This window comes from Rousettus aegyptiacus, unplaced genomic scaffold (assembly GCF_014176215.1).
Source record: "Rousettus aegyptiacus isolate mRouAeg1 unplaced genomic scaffold, mRouAeg1.p scaffold_m13_p_1, whole genome shotgun sequence".
Lineage (NCBI taxonomy): Eukaryota > Metazoa > Chordata > Mammalia > Chiroptera > Pteropodidae > Rousettus > Rousettus aegyptiacus.
Window position 1 is genome coordinate 145,923,843 of NW_023416284.1, and position 24,595 is coordinate 145,948,437.

The 24,595-nt window shown below is 41.1% G+C and overlaps 1 protein-coding gene across 1 annotated transcript in view; it reads right to left on the reverse strand.

Moving 5' to 3' along the window:
• Positions 1–19,705, reverse strand: part of SLC22A16 (solute carrier family 22 member 16) — a 32,778-nt gene extending 13,073 nt beyond the window's left edge. The window contains exons 1-4 of the mRNA XM_016137008.2: positions 19,603–19,705; positions 8,666–9,145; positions 5,197–5,314; positions 658–1,186 (exon numbers count right to left, since the gene is read on the reverse strand). Of these exons, the coding sequence (XP_015992494.1) occupies positions 658–1,186; positions 5,197–5,314; positions 8,666–9,145; positions 19,603–19,655 (1,180 nt within the window). The 5' untranslated portion in view covers positions 19,656–19,705. The remainder of the gene's footprint in view (positions 1–657; positions 1,187–5,196; positions 5,315–8,665; positions 9,146–19,602) is intronic.
• Positions 19,706–24,595: the final 4,890 nt, after the last annotated feature.

The window sequence follows — 24,595 nt, forward strand, 5'->3', positions numbered from 1 at the left end:
AACAAATGCAGATTTCTACTATTTCTCTCATATTCGATATGAATTTGGTTTATCCTAGGAGTTGCATCTCAAGCTATCACAGCAATATCTGAAGCTAGTTTTAACCTGCTACTACTACAATGAAAGAAGCATGATAACGTAAGTGATATAGTCACATGTATCTAAGTTATTTTACTGACTAAAATTCTAACGTGAGGACATTTGAAGAAAAAAAAGCAACCAAAATATCTCCGAGACACACTACAGTTTAAAAGGAAAACAACTTACAAAGAGCAATATGTAGTGAATGATCTCATTTATGTTAAAATAGAAAACGTTGATCTGCACAAATATATGGAAATGCACAAAAAGAAATGCGAAAGGGCACAAAACCAAATGTTGCAGAAGTTGCCCCTGAAAGAGGGTTCTGGGATGGGGATGGGCTTGAAGAAAGCAAGCAAGCAATGAGAAGAGGCAGAAAAGAAAGAAGGGGCTAAATTCTTCTGACTGTTCGCATTTTTTCAAAAGAAAATACATACATGTGTTATAGTCTAATAATACTAAGAGAGACCATAATAATATAGTTGGCAGTATTATTCCTGGTAGAATAAAGATAATAAAAACATGGTAAAAATTTCACTTCATCATTATACTGAAATAAATAATTGAACTACTTACCCATGAGAAAGAGATTTAAATATTCATTGCCTCCTAAATTAATAGAATTCAAGGAGAAGGAATAGAATCCAAAACATGCTGTGAACCATACCAGCCAAACAGTAAGTGTCCTTGTTCCAATATTCCAGTCATGAAACAGATCTAATAGGTTGTACTTAACTGCAGAAGGCTTAAAAGCAATAGGGTCGTGTAGATCCAGTGATAAAATTTCTGTCAGCTTACAGGTGCTTGCCCTATTCCACCTGGCCACCTTATCAAGTATTAATTGTGCTTCTTCATATCTTCCCTCTGAGACAAGCCAAAAAGGTGTCTCCGGTAGCAACCAACAGCCAAAGACAAAGGGGAGACTCGCTGTGGAGAGGATCATCTGATAGGTCCACCAAGTCCTGACCAAGTAGCCCGTCAAAGCCACCACCATTGTTCCAATCGCAAAAAAGGAATGCAAATGGATGGATGCCCATGTCCGAGCCTTCATGCCAATAAATTCTGTCACATAGACAAACACCACCACAAGATAGCCACTTGAAACCTGAAAAACAAAGAGGGGAGGGTGGTCCAGATTTAAGATCACATTTGTAACTACTGAGGGGTTTGATCTCTCTGCAAATTGCACAGACACAAGACAAAAATGACAAATAACTGTTTTCTGAAAACCCTATTACATTTATAAAAGGGTATTTAATCCAATCCATCCTTCTTCTTTATACAGGTCCTTTCATCTTCTCTCAACCCTCTCCACCCCCAGTGGCAAAACTTGAGAGGTTATGTATGAATAAATTTTAGATACTGCCTTTTGTTTTATGTAATCTTCCTTTATATTGTGAATTTACTTCTCAGTTCCTTACAAGTGTGCGTATCAATTTATCTATATGCAGGAGGTCCTTATTATTAAACCCTAAATTTTAAACATGGCTACTATCAAAAAAAAAAATAACGAGTGTTGGCAAGCATGTGGAAAAATTGGAAACTCTGTGTACTATTGGTGGGAATGTGAAATGATGCAGCTGTTGAGGAAAAGAGCGTAGGGATGCCTCGAAATATTAAAAATAGAATTACCATGTGATCCAGCAATCCCATTTTGGGTATATACCCAAAAGAACAGAAAACAAGTGAAGTTTCAAAGAGATATTTGTATACCCATGTTCATAACAGCATTATTCTCAGTGGCTAAGATGTAGAAACAACACAAGCATCCAATAACAGATGCATAGATAAGCAAAATGTGGTAAACACATACAATGGGATTATTATTCAGCCATAGAAAGGAAGGATGAAGGATATTCTGACCTATGCTACCACATGAATGAACTCTGAGAACATAATGCTAAGTGAAATAAACCAATCACAAAAAGACAAATACTGTATGACTGCATTTAAAGGAGGTACCTACAGTAGTCAAATTTAGAGAGGGAGGGTATGATGGTGGTTGCTAGGGGATTTAGGGGGAGAGAGAATGGTGAGTTATTGTTTAATGAGTACAGAGTCTCGATTTTGCAAGATGAAAAAGTTCCCAAGATGAATGGTAGTTATGCTTGCACAATATGAACGTACCTACCATCATCAAACTGTATACCTAAAAATAGTTAAGATGATAAATTTTATGTCGTGTGTATTTTACTACAATAAAAGAAAATGGGCAAAAAAAAACCTTTATTTTGAAAAGAGGCCTATCTTTAACAAAATTTAGATTATAATAGCAATATGTGATCATTCTTGGAATAAACGAATAATGAATCAAATGATAGGTTTTTTGTGGAGAAGGGTAGGGGGAAAGGATTAAAATTTTTCCATCAAAATTATTTCACATTTGACTTTTATAACACAAATCATAGTTAATTTTTACAAAATTATTCTAGAGTGCCACTCATTCCCACCCGCCCCCCCAACCCTCTTTTAATCCTTTGATATTTTAATTAATCCTTCTTGAAGGCTCATTATGTCATTATTCTTGAGAATGTTAATTTCTTCAAAAGTTAACTGGTCCATTTCTACCAAATCTCAATTGGTCAAGGGATTTGGGTAGGATTTGGGTGGTTTTCCCCCATCGCTTTCAAAGACTCTTCATAATCAAGCATCTTTTGTAAGATTTGCAATTTCACCTTGCATCAGAGTCACAAAGTGGCTGGCTCACAACCAAGTTCTTGCGATGAGAGAGGACTGGCACTTGTAGTAAGCAGGGAGGTGCTCGATAAGGACTACTGTATTAATGGTAAGGTTTTGCTTTTTGTTTAACGGTGAGTTTAACATTCTTGTGACAATGGCTTTTATTTCCCTACACAACCTTGTATTTTCAGGAGTACTCAGATAATGAGGACTCAGAAGTCTGAAAATGAGGACTCCAGTATCCAAGGATCTAGTTGTCTGGTAAATGTTTGCTGCTGTTTTGGCAAACAAAGAAAAATTATGATAACCTTCACATACTGTGAATTTCTCCATTAAGTTAAGCTGTAACTTCAGTCCTCGACACTGTTTTTTTAATACTTGTTCTTTCTGAGTCCACTCCCACTGCTTACTGGTTACTTCGGTCCCTGGATTCAGACAATCCATACAACTGACTAAATAATCTCGGAAGACATCTTGATCTCTTCAAAACTGTCACTTCCACTTATAATATTCTATTCTTCACATCTACCCCAATCCCATCCCCAAAGAATAGCCAGAATGGCCACTTCACCACACCTGAACCCCTTCAGTGAGTTTCCATTGCCTTAGGACGTTGCGCAAACTCTTTATCACCCGACAAGGCTCTGCCTAATTATCCCTCTCCTCCTTCAGCCTCGGCATTGTATTTCACCTCCTCTTCATTCTCCAGACATCTGGACCTTCAATTCCTTCTCATCTCAGGACCTTCTCACTTGCTGCTCTCTCTGCTCTTCTCTCAACCATCCCTCAGAACTAAAAAGCTCCTGATGCTCCAGATTCCCCCACATACATGCCCACCACTGTTATGCCACCATTGTCAACAACATTGTATGTATTTCTGAAGAAAGCCCATCAATGTCTCGCCTTCCCACCACATGGCAAGGTTACTGAAACAGCCTAGTCTGGTTTACTTGGCATTTCACTCTGTAGAGAGATCAATAAATGTGCTGAGTACATGAATCTGCCTGCATCTTCCCTACTCAGAATTCTACCACAAACACATTTCTCATGAAAATCAAAGGAAAGAGCCACAGAAAATTAAGGCCACATTTTACAGATATATTCTACTGGTGGCTGTCTCATTTTCTCAGCTCCGGAAACCAATATGTAGTATTCTGCTAGACTGAAACAGGTATTTTATCCTCTGACGTCCTTCAAAGGAGGACCTCCATATTCTCTTGATACCTGTGCCTCTCCTGAACCATCATTCCCACCCCGAGGCCTCTTATCAAATCTCACTCTGCAGTTACAGAGCCATTTCCTCTTATTCTGTCCTCAGTGGAGACAAAACTGCTGGTTGTCATCTTTTCTATTAAAAATTCTTTTTCTTCATAAATAAATAAATACACTTTTTTACTTTTTCTTTTTTTAAGGTGCAATACTTTCAAGTCTCCTAATTTTTTTTTTATCCTTGGTCACCTGTGTGGCTTCCTAGGAACCTGTTTCCAGCATCAGTAAGGACTCCAAAACTGAACACACTGCCTTGCTGTCTGAGGGGTGCAGCGACCTCTGCTCTGAGACTGTAGTCCCTGGCTGTTCCCTGGACCCTTGGATCACCTGTCCTGTTGACAGGGAATGCATGCCTTCTCTAAGCTCAGCAAGATGACAAGCTCTTCCCACAGATAGAAACTTCACTCCATTATCCCTGATCATCAGTGGCCTGCTGTTGTCTGGTAGTTTGGAACCTGTCTGAGCCTTACCCAGTGTGAAAGCGATGTCCTCACTCACTACTTCCAACAACAGCTACCATTGTACGACGCACCTACTCCATGCCAGGTGCTGCACCACAAATGTTTTCTCTAATCTCATTGAATCCTGATAACAACCCATGAAGTAGCTATTATTTTCTACAGTCCACAGTTTAGAAACTAAGGCTCAGAGAATAACATGTTTTCCCAAGGTCACATGGCTAAGAAGCCAATATATGACAAAGCTGTATTCAAACTCATGCCCTTCCCATTAGACTTCCCTATTCCTCATTAAAGAAAACCCTAATGCCTTCTTGGTTTCATTCTTACTGCACATTACACAAATGACTTTCTTAACAATACACCTTAATCATCTGTTTGGCTCATACATACAGGGCCTGACAAGACCAATATAATTAATTGCTTGGGAATAAAATAATGCCTTAGTAATTGTGGAATGTGGATCATGTGCCAAGCACAGAGTCAAACAAAAAGTTTCTGCCTGGTAAGCAACAATTTTTCATTTTAATGAGTTCCATTCTAAACAGAGGGCATTAGTATTCCACAGAAAAACTGCTGCAGGGGAGTGGACAAAGATTAATCCTTTATCTCTCTCCCTAGATTCTAAATGAGCAAATCTAAGAGAGTTAAGGTTTTAACATGAAAATACTGCAGTAGAAGTAAAGAGGTTAAAAAAAAACAAACTCACAACAGCAAGAAGAAAGCGTGTGATTATGAAGCTGTAAAAATCAAATGTGAACGCCACTGCTATGCCAAAGAAATACATGCCGATGCTTGTGGACCACATGACCAGTCGTCTCCCGACCCTGAAAAAGAAGAATCAACAGCGGAAGAAGCAAGGTATAGTTGTAGCAGTTTAAACATCCACCCAGTTCATAAAAGATGAGTGTTACCAATATTTTTAATAGCTTATGTATTTGGTTGTTGTGATTCATTCATTTTGGGTGATTCATGAGTAAACACTGGATTTCTTCAAGAGGCCATTCTTTCAGTAGAGAGGCCTCTACCTAAGCTGCTAACATACACATACGATCACTCAGGGGGGATCCCCAGAAGATCTCCTAACCTAAGATTTCTGGTAAGAGGAGGGATAATTTGTCCTTTCTCTCCCAGGACTTCTACTCTCCTACAGAAGATGACCTGTAGGATCATCTTCCCTGCAGGGCTGGCTCTGCCCACCAAGGGTGACACAGCTTTTGCTAAGCCTCTCTAAAGACAGAGGTCTGGCTACATTCTGTTTCTAGAATAAGGTGCTTACTTGCCTTACATTTTTATAATTGAGAGGGGCATTTCTTTGTCTGAAAAACAAACAAATAACAAACACTATATTCCTGACAGGTTTTTAAAAGTTTATATGTAATTCAAATGCCATAAAATTCAACTTTTTATTTAAAGTACACAATTCAGTGGCTTTTGGTGTATTCACAGAGTTGTGAAACTTTCCTCACTATTTAATTCCAGGACACGTTTATCACGCCAAAAAGAAACTGCACCCAGGAGCTATCATTCCCCATTTGGAGCTTCCTCCAGCCCTTGACAAACATTTATCTAATTTCCATATCTATAGTCTATTCTGGACATTTTATATAAATGAAGTCACACAAAATACCACCTTTTGAGTCTGGCTTCTTTTACTTAACATTGTTTTCAAGGTTCATCTGCACTGTAGCACGTATCAGTACTTCCTTCCTTTTTATGGCTGACTAGCATTTCATTGTATGGATATACCACATTTCGTTGATTCATCAGTTAATGGACATTTGGATTGTTTCCACTTTTTGATTATTGTGAATAATGCTGCCATGAAAATTCCTAAGCAAGACTTGTGTGAACTTATGTTTTCAGGTCTCTTGGGTATACACCAAAGAATAGAATTGCTGGGTCATATGATAACTCTATGTTTGAACTCTTAGAGGAACTGAAAGTTTTCCAAGGTGGCTGGCCCGTTTTTACAATCCCACCAGCAATGTATGAGGGTATCAGTTTCTCCACAGCACTCATTTTTGTCTGTCTTTCTTATTATCGCCATCCCAGTACATGTGCATGGGTATCTCACTGTGGTTTTGATTTGTATTTCCCTAAGGAATAATGATGTGGAGCATTTTTATATGTGCTTATTGGACATTTGTATATATTCTTTAGAAAAATATCTATCCAAATCCTTTTGCCCATTTTTAAATTGGGTTTTCTCCTGGATATGAGACCCATATTAGATATATGACTTACAAATACTTTCCCCCTGTGAGTTGTCTCTGGAAGATAGTTATAAAGCAAAAGAATATAGTTCTGAGATTCCAACCAACAGGTTTGCCCAGTATAGCAGAGGATATACAAGCAATTAGGAAACCATCATCTTCATGCCCTCAGCCTTCTCTGCTCCCACACACATTAGTAGGATTGTTGGCCCTCCACATGAATGTTCCCCAATATCTTTTAAGCCTCAAATGCCATTTAAAACTATTTTTTTTACCCATCCCTCATTTACTCCCTCTATCACCCTGAACGTCTTCACTCTCAGCAGATGAGCAGCCATCTCCTGCAGGGAACAGAGACCATGAAAGAGAGAACCCCACAACTTCCTGCTCTGCCAATTTGGCAACACAACCTGCATCTGCTTTCGACCTACTTTTCCCTCCACCACCCTACTAAAGACACATCCTTTCTCTCCAAATTCCATTCTACAACCTTTGTATTCAGTCATGGCTCTTCCCACCTCCTCTGAGACCCTATTCTACCAGTTATTTCTTTTTCCTCTACCTTCCCCTCTCTTCTGACTCCTTCTTTTCGCTTTAAGGCTCTTCCAACCAAAGACAAGAATCTTCTCTCTAGGCACCTTGCATCTTGCATTTCCTCCACTGACAGGCTTATTGGAGGGGAATATCTACTTCCTTAACTCCTACAGTTCTGTCAATGACTACCTGGTTGCAACTGATTTTTCTGAGATGGCTTTACACAGAATTGTAATGGCTACAGACAATGACTCTTTTTTCTCCTTTCTTTCCCCTGATGTCTTTCTCCCTCCCTCTCTTCTCTCATCTCTTTTTCTGTCTCTCTTCTGCTTTACAGTACTGGCCAGAATCTCCGTTACAATACTAAGTGAAAGTGGGATTTCACACATCCTTGTCTCTTCCTGATCTCAAAGGAAAAGTTTTTACCTTTCACAATTAAGAGGTTCATGGTACACCTTTTAGTAAATACCCATTATCAGGTTAAAGACATTATTCTATTTTAGTTTTATCATTAATGGGTTTTGATATTTATCGAATGCTTTTCCTATATTTATTGAGTTGTTAACATGAATTTTGTCCTCTAATCTGTTCATGTGATAACTTCCACTGAATAGTTTCTAATATCAAATATGTTCTAGACCTTATCCTTCTGTCTCCATGAATTTTAATCTCATATTTTCCAACTCTTTGTCTCTCTGTTTTAATAATGCTGATTTTTCTGAGCTATCATCCATTTTACTAATTCCTTCTTTAGCTGTGTATAATAGCTTAAAAGTACCTAGGAAGTTAGTCATTTTTTATTTCTAGATGTTCCAGGTAGTTATTCTTCGACTTTATGTCATTTTAAAATACAATTTCCAGACTTTTGTCAAAGCTTTAAAATGTGTCTTCTGTTTCTTTAAGAACAGGAAACATAGTTACTTCATTATTTATGTCTGAGAATACCAGCATTTAAGCCTTTGTGTAGAAGTCTGCCTCTGTGGCCTACTAATGCCAGGCTACACCTCTTAAAAGATGAGTCTATTTAATGAATAAAAAACATTCAAAGTAATAGCTAGTATCTGTTGAGTGGTTATATGTCTAAGGTAATTTTTTTGTATTAATTTTTCCACTAAACCTTAGAGGTGAGTGCTACTATTTTCATCTCTAGGTTATAAACAAGACTCCAAAACAGAGGTTAGACAATGTGCCCCGGGTCCACAGAGAATTAGTAGATCTAGGATTTGAACACTGGCATACTCTCTTCAGAACCCACCCTCTTATCACTCTGTTATTTTGTGTCTGTACTTTAACAGATCAACAAAGAGGTGGGTATTTAGAAAGGAGGCATGAAAATGACTAAAGTTTGAACATAATTCCCTATCCCCTAAGAAAACCAGATAGGAAAATGAACCATGCACAGAAACAATCCTAAATATTTCATTTTACCTGTCAGAAAGATAGCCAAAAGCCAGCGCTCCCAACAGAACTCCAAACATAAATGTGGGCTGGATTAGCGATGCAAACCATTCTCGATTACAGACTAGATTCCACTGAGTCACCACGGTGTTGTCCCATTTGCTCCTGTCATAGATGAAGCCGTCCACGCAAGGAGAGGAACTCTTAAGGCCATCATAATCATAGTTCAAACTGGACTTGTTTTCCCTCCGGTACCTATAACACCCTGTGAGCTCCCAAACGTCCCCGTCATAGAGCTGCACTACAATGTAATCTCCACGGCCTATGGAAAACTGAGTCCAGATGTCATCCAACTTCCAAACTGATGTATTGTGGAAAACAATCTGACTCACGTTGCCTGGGGGTCTGCAGGTATGCTTAGGGTGCAATGTCAGAAACACAGCAGCCAAGTAGTGCATACCACAAGCAGTGTTCTGGATGGCACACGTAAAATAGAGAAACACCTGGAATCTGAAAAGAGAAGAAAAGCAAGTCATTATATCTGGCCTCCGTGCTAAAGAAGAATCTAAGCAAATATGAAGGGTCTCTATCATGTTTAGCTTAATATATGTATATGGATAGACAACACAGAAACAATTACAGATATGTTTGTATATGTAGGTTAATATATACATATATGTTTTATATGCTTATAAAACATGGCTCTATCTGTTGAGATGGCCTAGAAGTAATGACCCAAGAGTAACAAGCACACCCACTGCCCAGAGCTTGATTTCTAAATACTATTCTCCATTAAAAGGAGCCAGGGAAAAAAATGGTCGATTCTAAGACCAGGAGAGGGAGAATACAAAATAAGCCTAGAACATCTCGTAATATCAGAACGGAAGTGCTCAAAATACAGAAAGATGGAGGTATGTCAATGGAACACAGAAAGAGCTCCAGGTGACCAAAATTACAACAATTTGAACAACAAAATAAAAAATCTAGTATGCCCCAAAGTATAAAATAAATACGTGAATCCCTATTGTGATGGTTAATTTATGTGTCAGCTTGACTGGGTCAAGGATACCGAGATAAGTGGTAAAACATTATTTCTGGGTATGTCTGTGAGGGTGTCTCTGGAGGAGGTTTAGCATTTGAACCGGTAGACTGAGCAAAGAAAATGGCCCTCATCAACAGCGGTGAGCATCGTCCAATGTGTTGAGGACCTGAATAGAATAAAAAGGCCAAGAAAGGATAAATTCCCTCTCTCTGCTTGGTCTGTGACATCCATCTTCTCCCTCCCTCAGACAATAGTGTCTCTGGTTCTTGGATTTTCAGACTCAGACTACACCATTGGCCCTTTGATTCCCAGGTTTTTGGACTCAGACCAAATTACACCTCTGGCTTTTCTGTGTCTCCAGCTTACAGACGGCACATTATGGGACTTTTCGCCTCCATTATCATATGAACCAATTCCTATAATAAATCTCCTCTTATCTATATCTGTGTACAATATATACACCTGTATCTATAAAAAAAATATACGTATATGTTTACGTATACTATTATTTCTGTTTCTCTGGAGAATCCTGACAATCCATACTGATATAAAGGAATGAATGAATAAATATAAAGGAGAAAAAAGACAAATCTTTCTTACAGTGGAATTCGAACTAATATCTATAGATAGTCCCACTCTATAGGAGATGGAGCTTAAGTCCCACTCTTTGCTCCTCGAGGCTATGTTAGACTTAGTGACTCATTTTCCAAGAATATAGTAGGAAAAGGGGAAAAAATAGTTAACTGGCAAACACTATCTTAACCAAATGTTGAAGGTTAACATGCCCACGATGTTTGGATATCGTGTATCCCTCATATGAAGTGATGGATGAGCAGGCACTTCACCTCTGTGGCCCTCGTTCCAAAAACCATAACCCCAGTCTAATCATGAGAAAAACAACGGATAATCCCAGATTGGGGGCATTCCACAGGTTGCCTGGCCAATAAGCCTAAGGCTGTTAAGCTCAAAAAACAAAGACAAAAACAACGAAAGACTGAGAAACAGCCACAGAGCAGAGAAGACTGGGGTAACATGACAACTAAATGCAGTGTGTACCCTGGACTGGATCCTAGAACAAGAAAAGGACATTCATGGAAAAACTAGTGAAATCTATATGAAGTCTAGAGTTTGGTTAATGGTAACATACCAATGTCAGTGTCTTGGTTTTGACAAGTACGCCACGGCAACGTAAGACGTTGACAAGGGAAACTGGGTGAGCGGTATACAGGGACTCTATACTATCTTTGCAGCTTTTCTGTAAATCTAAAATTGTTCGAAACTTAAAAGAGTGTATTCAAAATTTTAATGATCAATTAAAGGTCTCCAAATTTACAGACTCAAACCAACAGTGACATAGTTTCCAAAATAGAAATTGTCTCACAAGGACAACTGTGCTAACAGGACCCCAGGGTAGATTGTATAAAATCTGGACTGCCCCGACAAATTTCACACCTCTGAAATTGAAAGAACAGCCCCTGTGGGCAGGTGATTTCATGATTTAGATTTAAAACAGAATTGGTTCAGACAGTGAACATCAACTATAAAACCATTATCACAGGAGTAGAAAATAGGTCTCACCTGATCACCCTGAAGTAAATTCACATCAACACTTGCGATCTTCATCTCCCTTCCTATTTCCAGGCCTGCCACACACCCCCCTCCCCTCCACAAACACACATGGTCCTGATGCTCCCTCTCACTGAAGGTGCTTCTGACCATCCCTTAGCATAGCAGTTCTCAAACTCTTTGGTCTCAGGAACCTTTACATTTTTAAATATTTTGAGGATCTCAAGGAGCTTTTCTTTATGAGGGTTATTTAAATTAGAAATAAAAATGGAGAAAATTAAAAATATTTATTAATCCATTTAGACATAACAACATACAGCTATAGTTTTCAAAACAAAATAAAACAGAATTAGTGAGAAGAGTGGCACAGTTTTACATTTAAAACTTGGATTAATACGTCGTCGCTAATATTTCAGGAATTTATATGGATTAGTACTGGTTCCATAAGTCGTTCAATAGATAAATGCTGGCTCATATTTCAAACAGATAATAACTACAGTTGAGTAAGCGTATGATTTATTCATACAAAAATTTAAGACAGATGAATATTGTTTTAACATCTTAGAAATTATATAGGAAACACTAATAGATTTCTTGTGTTTGATAAACATATCACACCAAATAAACTTATCCTCTTTTTAAAATAAATAAATGTACTAAGCTAGAAGTTCATGAGTATGTTGTTGATCTTCAGATAAATCTTTTTTAATAAACCTGTGAATAAGAAAAAAAAACTTAGATGAATAGAAGACAGCTAGTTTCTTATATTTGCATCTGCCTTCGATCTGATGACTGTTACTACATGTCTTACAGTCTCTGGAAAACTTTATTGTACTTTCATGAGAGAATGAGAGTAAAGGCAACTAACATGTTAGTCTATGAAAATAGTTTTGGCCTCGTAGACCCCAGAGATCTGTGGATCGCATTCTGTGAACTGCTGGTCTAGTCTGTTCCTTCTCCTCCCTCCACTCCCCCCGTTTTCCCTCTACCCAAATACCTACTTTACACTTCACTGCCTGCTTCTCCCAGGCCCACCTTTGCTATCTGCTTCCCCCTTCTTCACCTTCATTCGTTCTCTCTCTTCTCTGACCACACTATGCAACTGAACTACCATCTTGTTATTTATGTTGATTTTTTAAAGGACACCGGGTGAATGTTTTCTATTTCTCTATCAAACAGATAAAAAAAAGTCCCATAAAAGGTTGAATGAACTTTGGTGTCTCCTAGAGCACCCAGCATGGTGTGTAGTACAATGTGTAAAGAATGTCACGGAATACCATACCTTGGGCTGAAAATGAACAGTTCTGAAGTTAATGCATACTCACTCCTACCTCTGGTAAGGAGAGGAGGTGTTCAAGAGGCCAAACATTTTGACTGGGTTCCCCATTGGTAAAATAAATGAATGTGTGTGTGTGTGTGTGTGCATGCACACGTGCACACAAACACATAAAAGGAGCATACATACATGGACATATTCATATAAAACTGAATTAATATATATGTTGAAATATAAATTCACATATTTATTTACTCATAGACATACTTTCATATGTAACATGGATTTTTTTATAGCACTCCAAAGGATTGTCTTTGCCCACCATAAGGTAAACACACTCTATTTTGACAATTATCACAAGTGACAATGCTAGGCAAAGCCACAGAAGCAAAGCTGTGAAATATCAAGTTGGCAACCTCTCCAAGTCCTCAGGGATGACTGCCAAGCTGGTACATGGCCACCATTCCTCACGTCTCATAGGACCTCATGTAGATAAAAAGTAAAATGGATCCATTTAAAGTGCTGTGGCTATTAGGACACAACAGGCTGGTGATGCCAGCCACAAATTCAAAGCTGAACTCTGTATGTGGCACTGGCCCCGTTGGACGGTTCAGAGAAAAAACACACACACAAAGCAAAAGACAGGCGGGAATTAAGTTTCTTTTTTCTAGCAGTGAAGGGGAGGGAGAACGAACACACAAATTGCTATTCTCATGGTCTCTTTGCGATGAGCAGCCAAGAGAAGAGTGGAGCCCCCAAAGCTTACATCCTTGGGGCTAATGAAAGCCAGCTCTGTTTTTCCAGAAAAGGTGCCCTTGTCAGAAGAAAAATGATTAGAAATCAGCCTCGATCTATTCCACGAGAGAGGCTGGGCAGGAACTGTGGTGTGAGAAGACAACCCTGAGTTGCTGTGGCTCAACCCACTCCAAAAGGCTAAGATCGAGTGTGGTGCTCCAACCCTCGCCCCTGCAGGTCACAAGTCCTCACGCGCTGGATGCTGGATGTCACTGTAGAGCCTCAGGGTCAGGCTCTGCCCTTGGCCTACATAGGCTACGCTACCTGTGAGCGCTTGGCATGGACATTGGATCACTTGCCCCCAGGTAACAACCTCCTGCACTCAGGAGGTATTTTTTCCTTCCCTGGCATTTTTTTCAGGAAGCGTTTCCCAGCCTTCAGGAATAACCGCTAGCTGGAAGGGCTCTGTTAGAGACTTCTATCCAAGTGGTTCAGCCCTATCAGGCAGACTCTAGATGGGCACTGTTCTGAACACAGCAGAGGCTCTATTCCCACCCAGGTTATACCTGTTGCTGTGTTGTACATAACACCTTATTAGGCATTATCTTGGTCACTGTGCATATTCCACTAACACCTAAAGTTTAAGCACTTTCACGTTCATTATCTCATTTAATCATTTCAACACACTTCAAAGTTTGTGGACTACCTGAAATTCACTGATCAAAACATTTTTGCTTAGCAAATTTCTCATGTAAATGAAATGGAAAGCTAACCTTACTAAAGAAAATAGTTTGCTAATATTCGCTAATCCTTTTTTTTTTACTTTGCTATATTAGACTAATGGGTATTATCATCTGCTCTTAAATATAAAAAAGAAACTTTACTTCCCTAAAAGTAACAAGTATTAGACATAGGAATAGCAATTCTCCTAAAGTTAATTTATAAATTTAGTTCTCTGTGCTGTATACAACTGCAAAATATTGGAAACTTAAATGTCCTTCAACAGGAAACTGGTCACATAAATTATGGTAAAAGTATAAATGCCCGGGAAATGCTGGAGAGAAAAGGTGACGTGAACTTCTCCACTAAAAGCAAGCTCCCAGGGTCTAATACAGATTGAGCATCACTCTCTCCAAGTCATTACAGCGTGGACTTTGTGACAGGTCAGCCTCTAACTCCCAGGGTCAGGTCCTCTTGAAACTAAATCCTGTTCGGGGTCCAAGAAGCATCCTATAACAATACCACTACTATATGAACATGACTGAGAATGTAACGTAAATCATAAATAATGCATACATTTAGAACTATTTGACTCTCCCCATCCCCATAAGTTTCAGCTCAAAAAAATATGACACAGCCCCTGCAAACAGGAGACAGGTTTTGTCTCTCTCAGGTTTACCTACCTGCCCCTGCAGGGGCTTAGGTTTGGTACTTCAGTGGTCTCACCACCTGGAGGAGCCTCACCACTGAAAGGCTCCCATTCTGCTCTCTGACCATGACCTCCCGCCCTGCCAGCTCTCCCGCCACCATCCATCCCACTGCCCCCGTTTCCAGAACCATCCAGGTGTCCAGTCTTTGGATCCCGCCAGCTTCTCTAGTTGATCGCCACCTTCCTGGCCTCGGTTCCTTCCCCAGTCAGCCCGAACCCCACAGTCATCGCCGGAACTATTCTCTGGTTCTCTATTCACATTCTCTGACCACACACACTTCTCAACAGAGCGCCCACCATGGCAGGCCTCTGAAGCTAGGATATATCTTCTCTGTCCCAGCCACCACTAGTGATTGTGGTTCGGGTCTGAGATGGGGTCCGGAACGCTACACGAGCTTTAAAAACTTCCTAGGACATTCTGCATGGTTAAGAAACTGCTCCAGGAAATCAGATTCTCTGGTTTAACTCTATGCTTATACAAAGTTTGACGTTCAAAATATTCAACAATTGTTATGGAGCAACTGGAACTCTCATAAACAGCTTATGAGGGTTTAATTTGTCACAGCCACTTAGCAAAACTGTCTGGCGGCTGACCACATGCACACTCGGCAACAAATTCCTCTCCCAGTGTATATACCCAACAAAATGTGTACTCAAGCACCCAAAAAGACACATACAAGAAAGCCTATTCATAATAAACCCAACATGAAGACAATCTACATGTCTGCTGACAGTAAATGAATGAACTATGGAATATTCGTATCATGACATACTATATAGCAATGAAAATCAACTACTATTCCATACAATATGGGTGAATCTTACAAACACAATGTTGCACAAAAGAAGCCAGACGGAGAATATGTGATTTTTTTACTCCATTTATGTAAAGTTTAGAATCAGGCAAAATGATCTATGGTGTCAGATGCGAGGAGAATAGTGAGTTGGGGGGAAGGGGGAGGGAGAGTGCCTGGGAGAGGGCATGAGAAAGGGTGACATGGGGGTGGTAACTCGGGTATGCTCACTTTATGATGATTCATCAGGTTGTAGATTATGGTGCATACTCTTCCGTACATAGGAAATATGTCAGTTTAAAAGTTTTATATCTGTAAAACTCAGGGAGAGGGCACAGTATTCTGCAATGCCCTGCAGAAGCATGATTAGAATGGGTGCTAAGGCATACCCAGTCCACATGGACCCTACCAGCTGGATTTCAGCCTGTAATGGCCACCTAATCTATACTGACAGGAGGTGGCTTGCCTGAACAATACATTATTTACCCAAATGGCTACTGGAGGTCTCGACCTAGAATGCCCACAAGGAACTCAAGTTAGAGACTCGAACAATCTCAAGCTCGCAGCCTGCCCCCATTAGAATGTAACTGTTTCTGGGTTTAGGACACCATCACCCACACAAACCAGAAATATGTGGCACAGGGCATGAGGTGGGAGTGCCCACGTGGTCCTTCCCACTTCTCCTTCATGCCTTAAGGCCAGGAGGTCCTGTGTATTCTACCTGTCCTGCTCTCCGTGCTCACACTCCCCCTGCCTTGGCCCAGACCTTCACTATCTTCCACCTTGGCTCTTGAGTCTTCTCTGGTCTCTTTCCCCAACTTCTGCCTTTCCAATGCACCTTCCATTCTGCAAAGTGATCTTCCTAATACCCAACCTCCTTAGCATGGCATACGAAAATATTCCTGGGAATGACTGTAAGCTTACCTCACACTCTCACACTTTGGACTCCACAAATAATAAACCACGTAGCAATTCCCAAAAGCCACGCTAGTTCACCGAAATATGCTTTCTACGTGCTGGAAGGATTCTGAGCATTCTTTCAATTTAAACTTCCTTTTCCCTTTTGCATGGATAACTTCTTGGAAAAACAAAATCTTCCTTGGTTGTCTAGAATTCTAACATATCACTCTCTACCTTAAAAAGACTGTTGTCCATTAGGTGCCATCCATGTGCCCAACCTAAGGTCCCTCCAGGACAATGGACTTATAGATAGAACACAGCACTGTGCCTACAGCTGGAGAGACATATTAATGGGGAAAAAATCATAGAGACACAATAGGCAGAAAATCCAGATGCAAGGAAAAGCAAAGATGACCAGAACGCCCTGGAAAGGGACCTGTGCAATCTAAGTGATGGGTTTTAGTGCTTGATTTATATTATTCTGTATAAAGAAGCATAGTACCCAACTATGGTTTAAGATCATGAACTCCAGATCCAGACTGCCAAGATTGGAATCTTGACTGTTACTTACCATCTGGGGCCTTGGGCAAGGCCCTTAACCTTGCTGTGCCTCTGTTTCCTAATCTGAAAAATAGGTGGTTGTGGGAACGGACTTAATACATATAAAACATTATGGCACATTGTAAGTACATATAAGTGTTAGCTATTGTGATGTTCATAACGTGACATCAAAAAAGAAGAGCCAAAAAAGGTTCATATGTTAAAGAAAACACTACCTATATCACATATATAAGTCAGCTACAGGGTCCACAATCCAAGTGTGACATTTTAAACCATCTCTCCCCTTATCTCAGAACAACTCAGGGATCCAGGTTCTTAGGTCCCCTAACACAGATGTCTGAATCTATTTCCTCAATTCCCTCGCACTTAAGCTGTGAAGTACATGAAATTTCAATACGGTTTCAAGACAAGTCTTGGAACTGCCTTTTAATTCTTCTTAGGTGTCCTGCTTTCCACTCTTAAGGTGATTAGGATAGTGTTTTCTCACCCTAGAAATGACTGAGAAATGAGAGATAATTAGGGATTAACACTTTCAGTAGGTCTCATTAAAAGAAGACTCATAATACACAATAACCTCCCTTTCTATTTATAAACAATAAGGAAACCAATTAGAGTAAATACTAGAGAAAAATATGGGGTACCATATTAGAGTCACACTGTTTTCAAACCCTCTGCTGTAAGCTTTGGCTTGTTACCCTTTTCTTTCCTACAAGCTGCTTGCATAATCAACCCTTCCCACCAGGATGGGGACTTGGTTAACAATAATAGCCATAATTTCTTGAGAGCTTATGAATAGTAAGACTTTTGCATACATTATTGTGGCCAGCCAAGAGTTGTCCCTCAAAATCCATTTTCCTTTTCTTCCACCATGGTGAACTACAGCTGATCGTATGGGAGAGAACAATGGGAGCAGCTGCCCCAGGTACACCCCCATACTGTGGATGGCAGAGCTGCCTTACCCACTTGGGTCCCCAGATAACCCCATGGAATAGAACCTGCCGTCAACAGTGACTGGAGAGGAACGAACTTTCAGTTGAGGGAACTCTTTGTTATAGCACCTCAGCCAAACCCCAACCAATATAATTACCTTAAATAATCCCAAAATACGTGGAGTTAAGAATAGTGTTGGTACCTCCTACCTCATAGGGTTACTGTGAGGATGAAATGAGAGGCTGCATAGGGAATCCTTATAATAAACATTTATGGTACTATTCTTACCCCATTGTACAGATGAGGAAGTAGTAAGTAAAATGCTCAGGACCATATAGTTAATACATGATAGAGCCAGGAATGGAACTCAGAAAGCTAAAATGAGATAATACATAAAGGACACGGCCGAATCTCGGAGTTGGTACCTAATTGTGCTCAGGAGAGCATCATGGTGGAGAGTATGGGCAGTGAAGGCCAATGGCCATCCAATGACATTCAATTCTGCTGTGACTAGATTTGTGATTCAGGCACAAGCCCTTGTTTTCTCAATGGATCAAATGAGAATGATACAACCAATCTCATAGAGCTCTAGTAAAGGTTAAAGAAGGTAAGATGTACAAAGAGCTGATGACCGAGCTAGGCACAACTCCACATTCAATAATGCAGGTATCCCACCTGCTCAGTAGCTTCATTTTTGCAGACGCTGGGAATTATAACCAAAATCTGTGCAACGCTCCACCTTCAAGAGCAGCAACACACCATTTCTTCACTACACACCTGGGAGAGGGTGGTAAGGCAGGTATTATGATGACTCTCATTTTGTGGATAGGAAACTGAGGTACAGTATTCCCAGAATCGCATTAGAGGCACAGAGCAGGCCAGGAGTCAGGCTTAGCTCCAAATCTCTGATCTGCATGCTGTAAGCCCCTCATCCAACTTCCTCTCCTCCCAAAATAGGGTCAGAGAAGCGTTTCTCCACGAACGAATACCTTTTCAATTTTTTTTTTTTATTAATTTAACAAATGAAAAGACGGTGCCAAGTGTACAAAGGTTGAGCCTAGGTCCCACCATGAGGTAGCTGTGGGTCTTTGGCCCTACCAGCTTCAGTTTCCCAATCATTAAAGATTCGAACACCTCCTTTGCAAGATCCCAGTGGTCATCAAATGGAACACTGTGTGCACTGCGTACCACCTGGCACAGTGCACCTGGCACTTACTACGTATCTATAAATGGAACAAACTCCGACTAACGGTTGTTCCTGAGGCAATATCTGCCAGGCACTGAGAGAGACGCCAAGGCACGGCGGGACAGGGTAGCAGTCGTCTGGGGACGTGAAAAAGGAGCTGGTTTGGCAGATTAGAGAAATGGGTGGCCAGGGACAAGCCCTCCTCTATTCGTACGACCCAGCCTCTCGGGCGGGGCCTCCCGACTCCCGCTCTCGCAGAAGGCGCGCCCCAGGTCGAACCAGCCCCGCACCCACCATTCCCGCAGCGAGCTCCGGCGCCCCTCTGCTCGCTATGGGAAAGTCTCTCCATCAGGGTCCGACAGGACAAGCCCAGCTCAGGGCCAGGAGTCTGGATGCGGGTCTCTGGATTCCCTGGGACACTTGGGGCGGAGGTATTTTCCGAGCGCGAACGCAACGGAAAGAAACAGACCCCACCGGCGCGTCCACCCACGTGACACCCGCTCCCCTTGGCCGCCCTCCCTCCCCACCTCGAGTCCCCACTCCTCTACCTGCCGAAGTGCCCCACGCGGTCGAAGATCACCTCCAGGCTCTCCAACCCCATGGTGCGGCCGTGCACTGCGCTCCGAAGCGGGACACGCCAAGATCGCCAGGTGCCGGGGGCTGCGGTCACCCCGCCCCGCCCCACGCAGCGCGGAGGGCGCGGAGACCGCCCCGAACCACCCCGCCCCCGCCGGCCGCGCCCCCTGCGGGCGGCCCGGGCCTCTGCGTCCCTGCGCGTCCGAGTCCTCGGGCCGCGCGTGGGGCCGGGCTGTGTTCCTCCTGCAGTTACTCAGTCTCTGTCCACCCTCACCCCCAACGCCTTCCCCGCCCGCTGAGCAACCTCCGGCTTCTCCTGGCCGCCAGGACCTCTGCCCCATCGCGCGGTGACGCCGGAGCCCGCCACTCAACCCTTGAGACTCACCGTATCCGCGTGGGGTCGCCACTCCGGAGGGAGGTCCCGCGTCGCCAGAAAAGTTCACCGGACAGCCCAAGGAGAGAATGCAGAGAGCCTGGGGTTTGGCCTGGGGGCAACAGGAACCTAGCATCTTCAGAATGGCATGCCTTGTATCCATCGCTCTCAAACCTTCATGTTTTAGTCGACTGCAGTACTTGGTTTTAGATGTACCTTTCTGGACTCCACTCTTAAGCAGAAATACCGATTTCTCAGAGAAGTCCAACGGTTTGACAGCCAGTACAGAGGTCTACAAAACAGCATAAAGAGTGGATTCTGATGACCCTGAGAAGTGGCAACATCTTACAGGGCTGCGTTACAGTTTTTTTGTTAACCAAAAGAGGAAGGGGACTCTCTCTGGATGGAGACGTAAGCAGAATAGTGAAAACAATTGTACTTAAATAAGATTTGAGAAAAGGAGAAGAAAGCCCATCTCCCAAAGTACTTCCCACACCCGTTGGTCACAGAGACCGAAATAACACTATTAAAGATTTACTTATTTTTGCTCTGCATTATCCTCTTTAGCCATTTTCTTTTGAAATGCAGATACTCCTGGACTGATTAATCCATAAGTAATAAGCAATTTGAAGTGGATTTTTTTATTATTATTATTATTATTATTATTATTATTATTAAGTAGATTCCTGCTAACTAGAGAGACTAAAGGTAAGAAATTCTGGGGAAGTGCAAGTAGCAGGAGGAGGGGAGAGGAGTAGTTTTGCCAAGGGCTGACCCTACAAGGAAAGCCAGGGTCCACGGGGACCAGTCAAAACCCTATATTGCTTCAACTCGCCAAAAGGAGAGTTACCTGAAAAAGGGAAGAAATTGAATTTATTTCATCTGCTATTTAAATTACACCAGATAGAAATATCACAACATAGATAAAATGGACAAATTCCTTGAAAGATACAAACTACCAACACCTACTAAAGAAAAAATAAGTAACCAGAATAGCTCTAAAGCTATCAAAGAAATTTAAAATGTAGTTAAAAACCTTCCTACAAAGAAAACCCCAGGCCCAAACATTTAAAAAAGAAAGAATGCTGATTCTTCACAAAAACTTAAAGAAAATTGAAGAGTAGGGAAACCTGCCAACTCACTCATTCTACGGGTCAACGTTACAGGGATACCAAAATCAGGCAAGAAAACTATAGACCAATACACTTAAGGAACATAGATGCAAAATTTTTTTAAATTTTAGCAAATTGAATGCATCTTTACATAGTAAGGACAATACATCATGACCAAGTGAGGTTTATCCCAAGAAAGCAAAAGTGGTTTAACATCTGAAAAGCAATCAACATAATTCACCATATCAAAAAACTAAAAAACAAACAAACAAACAAAAAACCCATAGTGATCATCTCAATTGATGCAGAAAGAGCATTTGACAAAAACCAAACATCCTTTCATAATAAAAACAATCAACAAACTAGGAATAGAAAGTACTATGATCTGTTTCTACCCGCAGAATACTTCTGACATCGAATGTGGTTTGATTTTTGCTCACACCAACAACCAATATTCAAACTCTCCAAACAGCAGATAGATGACCTAGAACTTAATTCTGGCACCAACTACGTGGAGTTAGCATCAGATCCCACCAAGTTAAGGGCTCAGTCCCATAATCTGTCCCCTACTTCAGATGACAATCACAAGTCCTGAGCCTCCCATACTTCTGATTAACCAGCTTATGAGTCAGGGGTTCCCACAACATCCTCTTCAGTTTCAATAATTTGCTAGAACCACTCACAAAACTAAGGAAAGCACTTAATTTACATTTACTGGTTTATTATAAAATATGTTAAATAGGATACAGATGAAGAACAAGATGAAGAGGTAGAAAGGGTATCTACAGGGGAAGGGACATGAACTTTCCATGCCCTCTCCAGGCACACCACCTTCCCAGCAAAATGATGTATTCAACCCGGAAGCTCTCCCAGCACTATAGTTTAGGAGTTTTTATGAAGGTCTCATTAAATAGGCATGATTAGTTAAATCATTGGCCATTGGTGATTCATTCAATCCCCAGCTCCTCTCCACTCCCCCTACATCAGGGAGTAGGGCTGAAAGCTTCAACCCTCTAATCGTGCCTTGGTCTTTCTTGAAAATAGCCCCATTCAGAAGCTAGCTAGAGGTCTCCAGCTACCAGTTATCTCATTACCATACTAAAAAGACACTCTTATCACTCCAAAGATTCCAAAGGTCTTAGAAGATCTTGTGTCAGGAACCTGAGACTAAGCCCAAATATAACAAAAGATTCTTGTGTACCCCTATCAGGAAATCGCATACATGCCTATGATAACGTTTAATTTCTAAATTAGGCACAAATAGGGGAATTACAACAACTAATAATAAAATAGAATAATTATAATGATATACTGTAATAAAATTATGGCTGGCTTTTGGGCCATCATTAAGTAAAATGAGGGTTACTTGAACACAAGTAATATAATATTGCGACAGTTAATCCGACAACTGAGAAGTCTACCGAGTGACTAATGGGCAGATAGCACATGCAGCATGGATACACTGGAAAAAGGGTTGATTCATGTCCTATTGGGATGGCACGAGATTTCATTATGCTACTCAGAACCATGGAAAATTTAAAACTCATGAATTGTTTGTTTCTAGAATTTTCCATTTAATATTTTCGAACCGTGGTTGACCACAGGTAACTGAAAACTGAAAAAAACTGTGGATAAGGAGAGATTACGGTAAATTAACGATTTCTGGATTTATATGTCCAAGCTGGCCTCATCCCAGCACTGCAGACTTTCCTTCCCCATGCCTTCATCACCTGTCTAAAAAGCCACCTCAGATTTACCGTGGCCATCTTCAATCCTGCTTCTCTCCAATGCTCCCCACCTCAGTCATGGAACCACTTCTACCCGGCTGCTGAGGTCAAAACACTTAATATCTTCTTTACTCCACTCTTATTCTCACGCTCCACGTCATCTTCCATCAGAAAATTCTAGTTTTCTGCCTTTATAATAGAGCCTGATTCTAAACACTTCTCTCCACCCCCACTGCTAAACTTCTTGTCCAAACTATCATCACTTGCCCAGATTACACAACATCCTCCTAACTGATCTTGCTTCCCTCCTTGCCCCACACAGCAGGCAAGTACTCCTTAAAAGTATAATTCAGAACAAGGCACTCCCTTGCTCAGCAGCTTTCTATTGTCTTGAAAGTCAGAGTCCTTCGTGGCCCTCGCTGCTTCTCGGGCTCATCCCTGACCTCTTCCTCACCAACCACTCCACGCCAGCCACAATGGCCTCCTCGCTCCTCCTCAAACACAGCAAATGCACCCCAGTTCCCGCACGTTGCATGTGCTATTCCCTATACCTGAAACTTTTTTCTTTCTACTCTGACTTTCCATTTATTTTTCAACTTAAGAATATATTCTCCAACTGCATTTTAGTTAAAATATATATATATATATATGTCCCCCAAATAAAGCGACCACAGCAATAAAACAAAGAAATCACCACTACCACCCAGTCTGAAACTTTTCCTGTAACTTTTTTTTTTACTGCTTTATTGAGATATAATTGACATATAACATTGTGTAAGTTTAAAGTGTGCAATGTCATGATTTGATATATATACATATTGGAAAATTATTACCACAACAAGGTTAGTTAGCAGTAGTGCTCAGAGAGGTGAGGGCACAGGCAGGGGGGGTCTTGGTGCCTGGTTTCAAGCAGGCTTTTCTTTTCACGAAGAGCTGGATTGAGGTTGAAAAAGGATCCTGATTAGAAAACATGGAAAGGTGAGGATTTTGAAGCAAGGTGTTCAAAGAGTCCTGAGGAGTAAACATGCTTGCTACTGAAAACCTGAAGTTTGACTTTCATTTAATCCATTTCCCATTTGTCCCAAGAATACTCTCCCGCGATGCTTGTGGCTACAGCATTTACGCCGAGATAACTTGTGGATTACAGTCCTAACCTTACCCTCAAAGTTTGCCATGAAATATCTCCCTTCCATTATTATTTTCGCATAGCTCTAGTATATTGATAGTCTTTGGAAACAAATGAAATCATTCTTTTTATAGGATTCTATTTTGAGTAGTGGTATTTCCATTTACAAAACATAGTAATTCTCAATTGCTGAAATGTCAAATCCTAGAAAACGTGGCATTCCTACACATGGTGTTAAATGAACGCTGGCAGTGAGCTACACTTTTTTTTTCTTTTTAATGAGAAATGGGTTAGATGCATCTGGGGAGTTCCTAAATGAACAATGAGGCATTATAACTTTCCCCTTCCTTGACGAGAGCCTCCCGGAATAGTAAACTTACGTCAACATGGACAGTCGACCATGTAAAAGTAGATGGCTGCTATTCTCATCACCCACCCACGGGCTCCTCCAGCCACCTCTCTCTCATGAGCTCAAGCCCTTGATCAAGTCACATCTCTCTGATGTCACTTCTCATCAAAATAGTTGAAAGTAATAGTCCTGCCTCACAGAGCAGTGGTGAAGATCAAATGAGCTAAGCCATGTAAAGTGCTCTAGTCATCGTTTCAATTGCAAATAACGGCAAACAA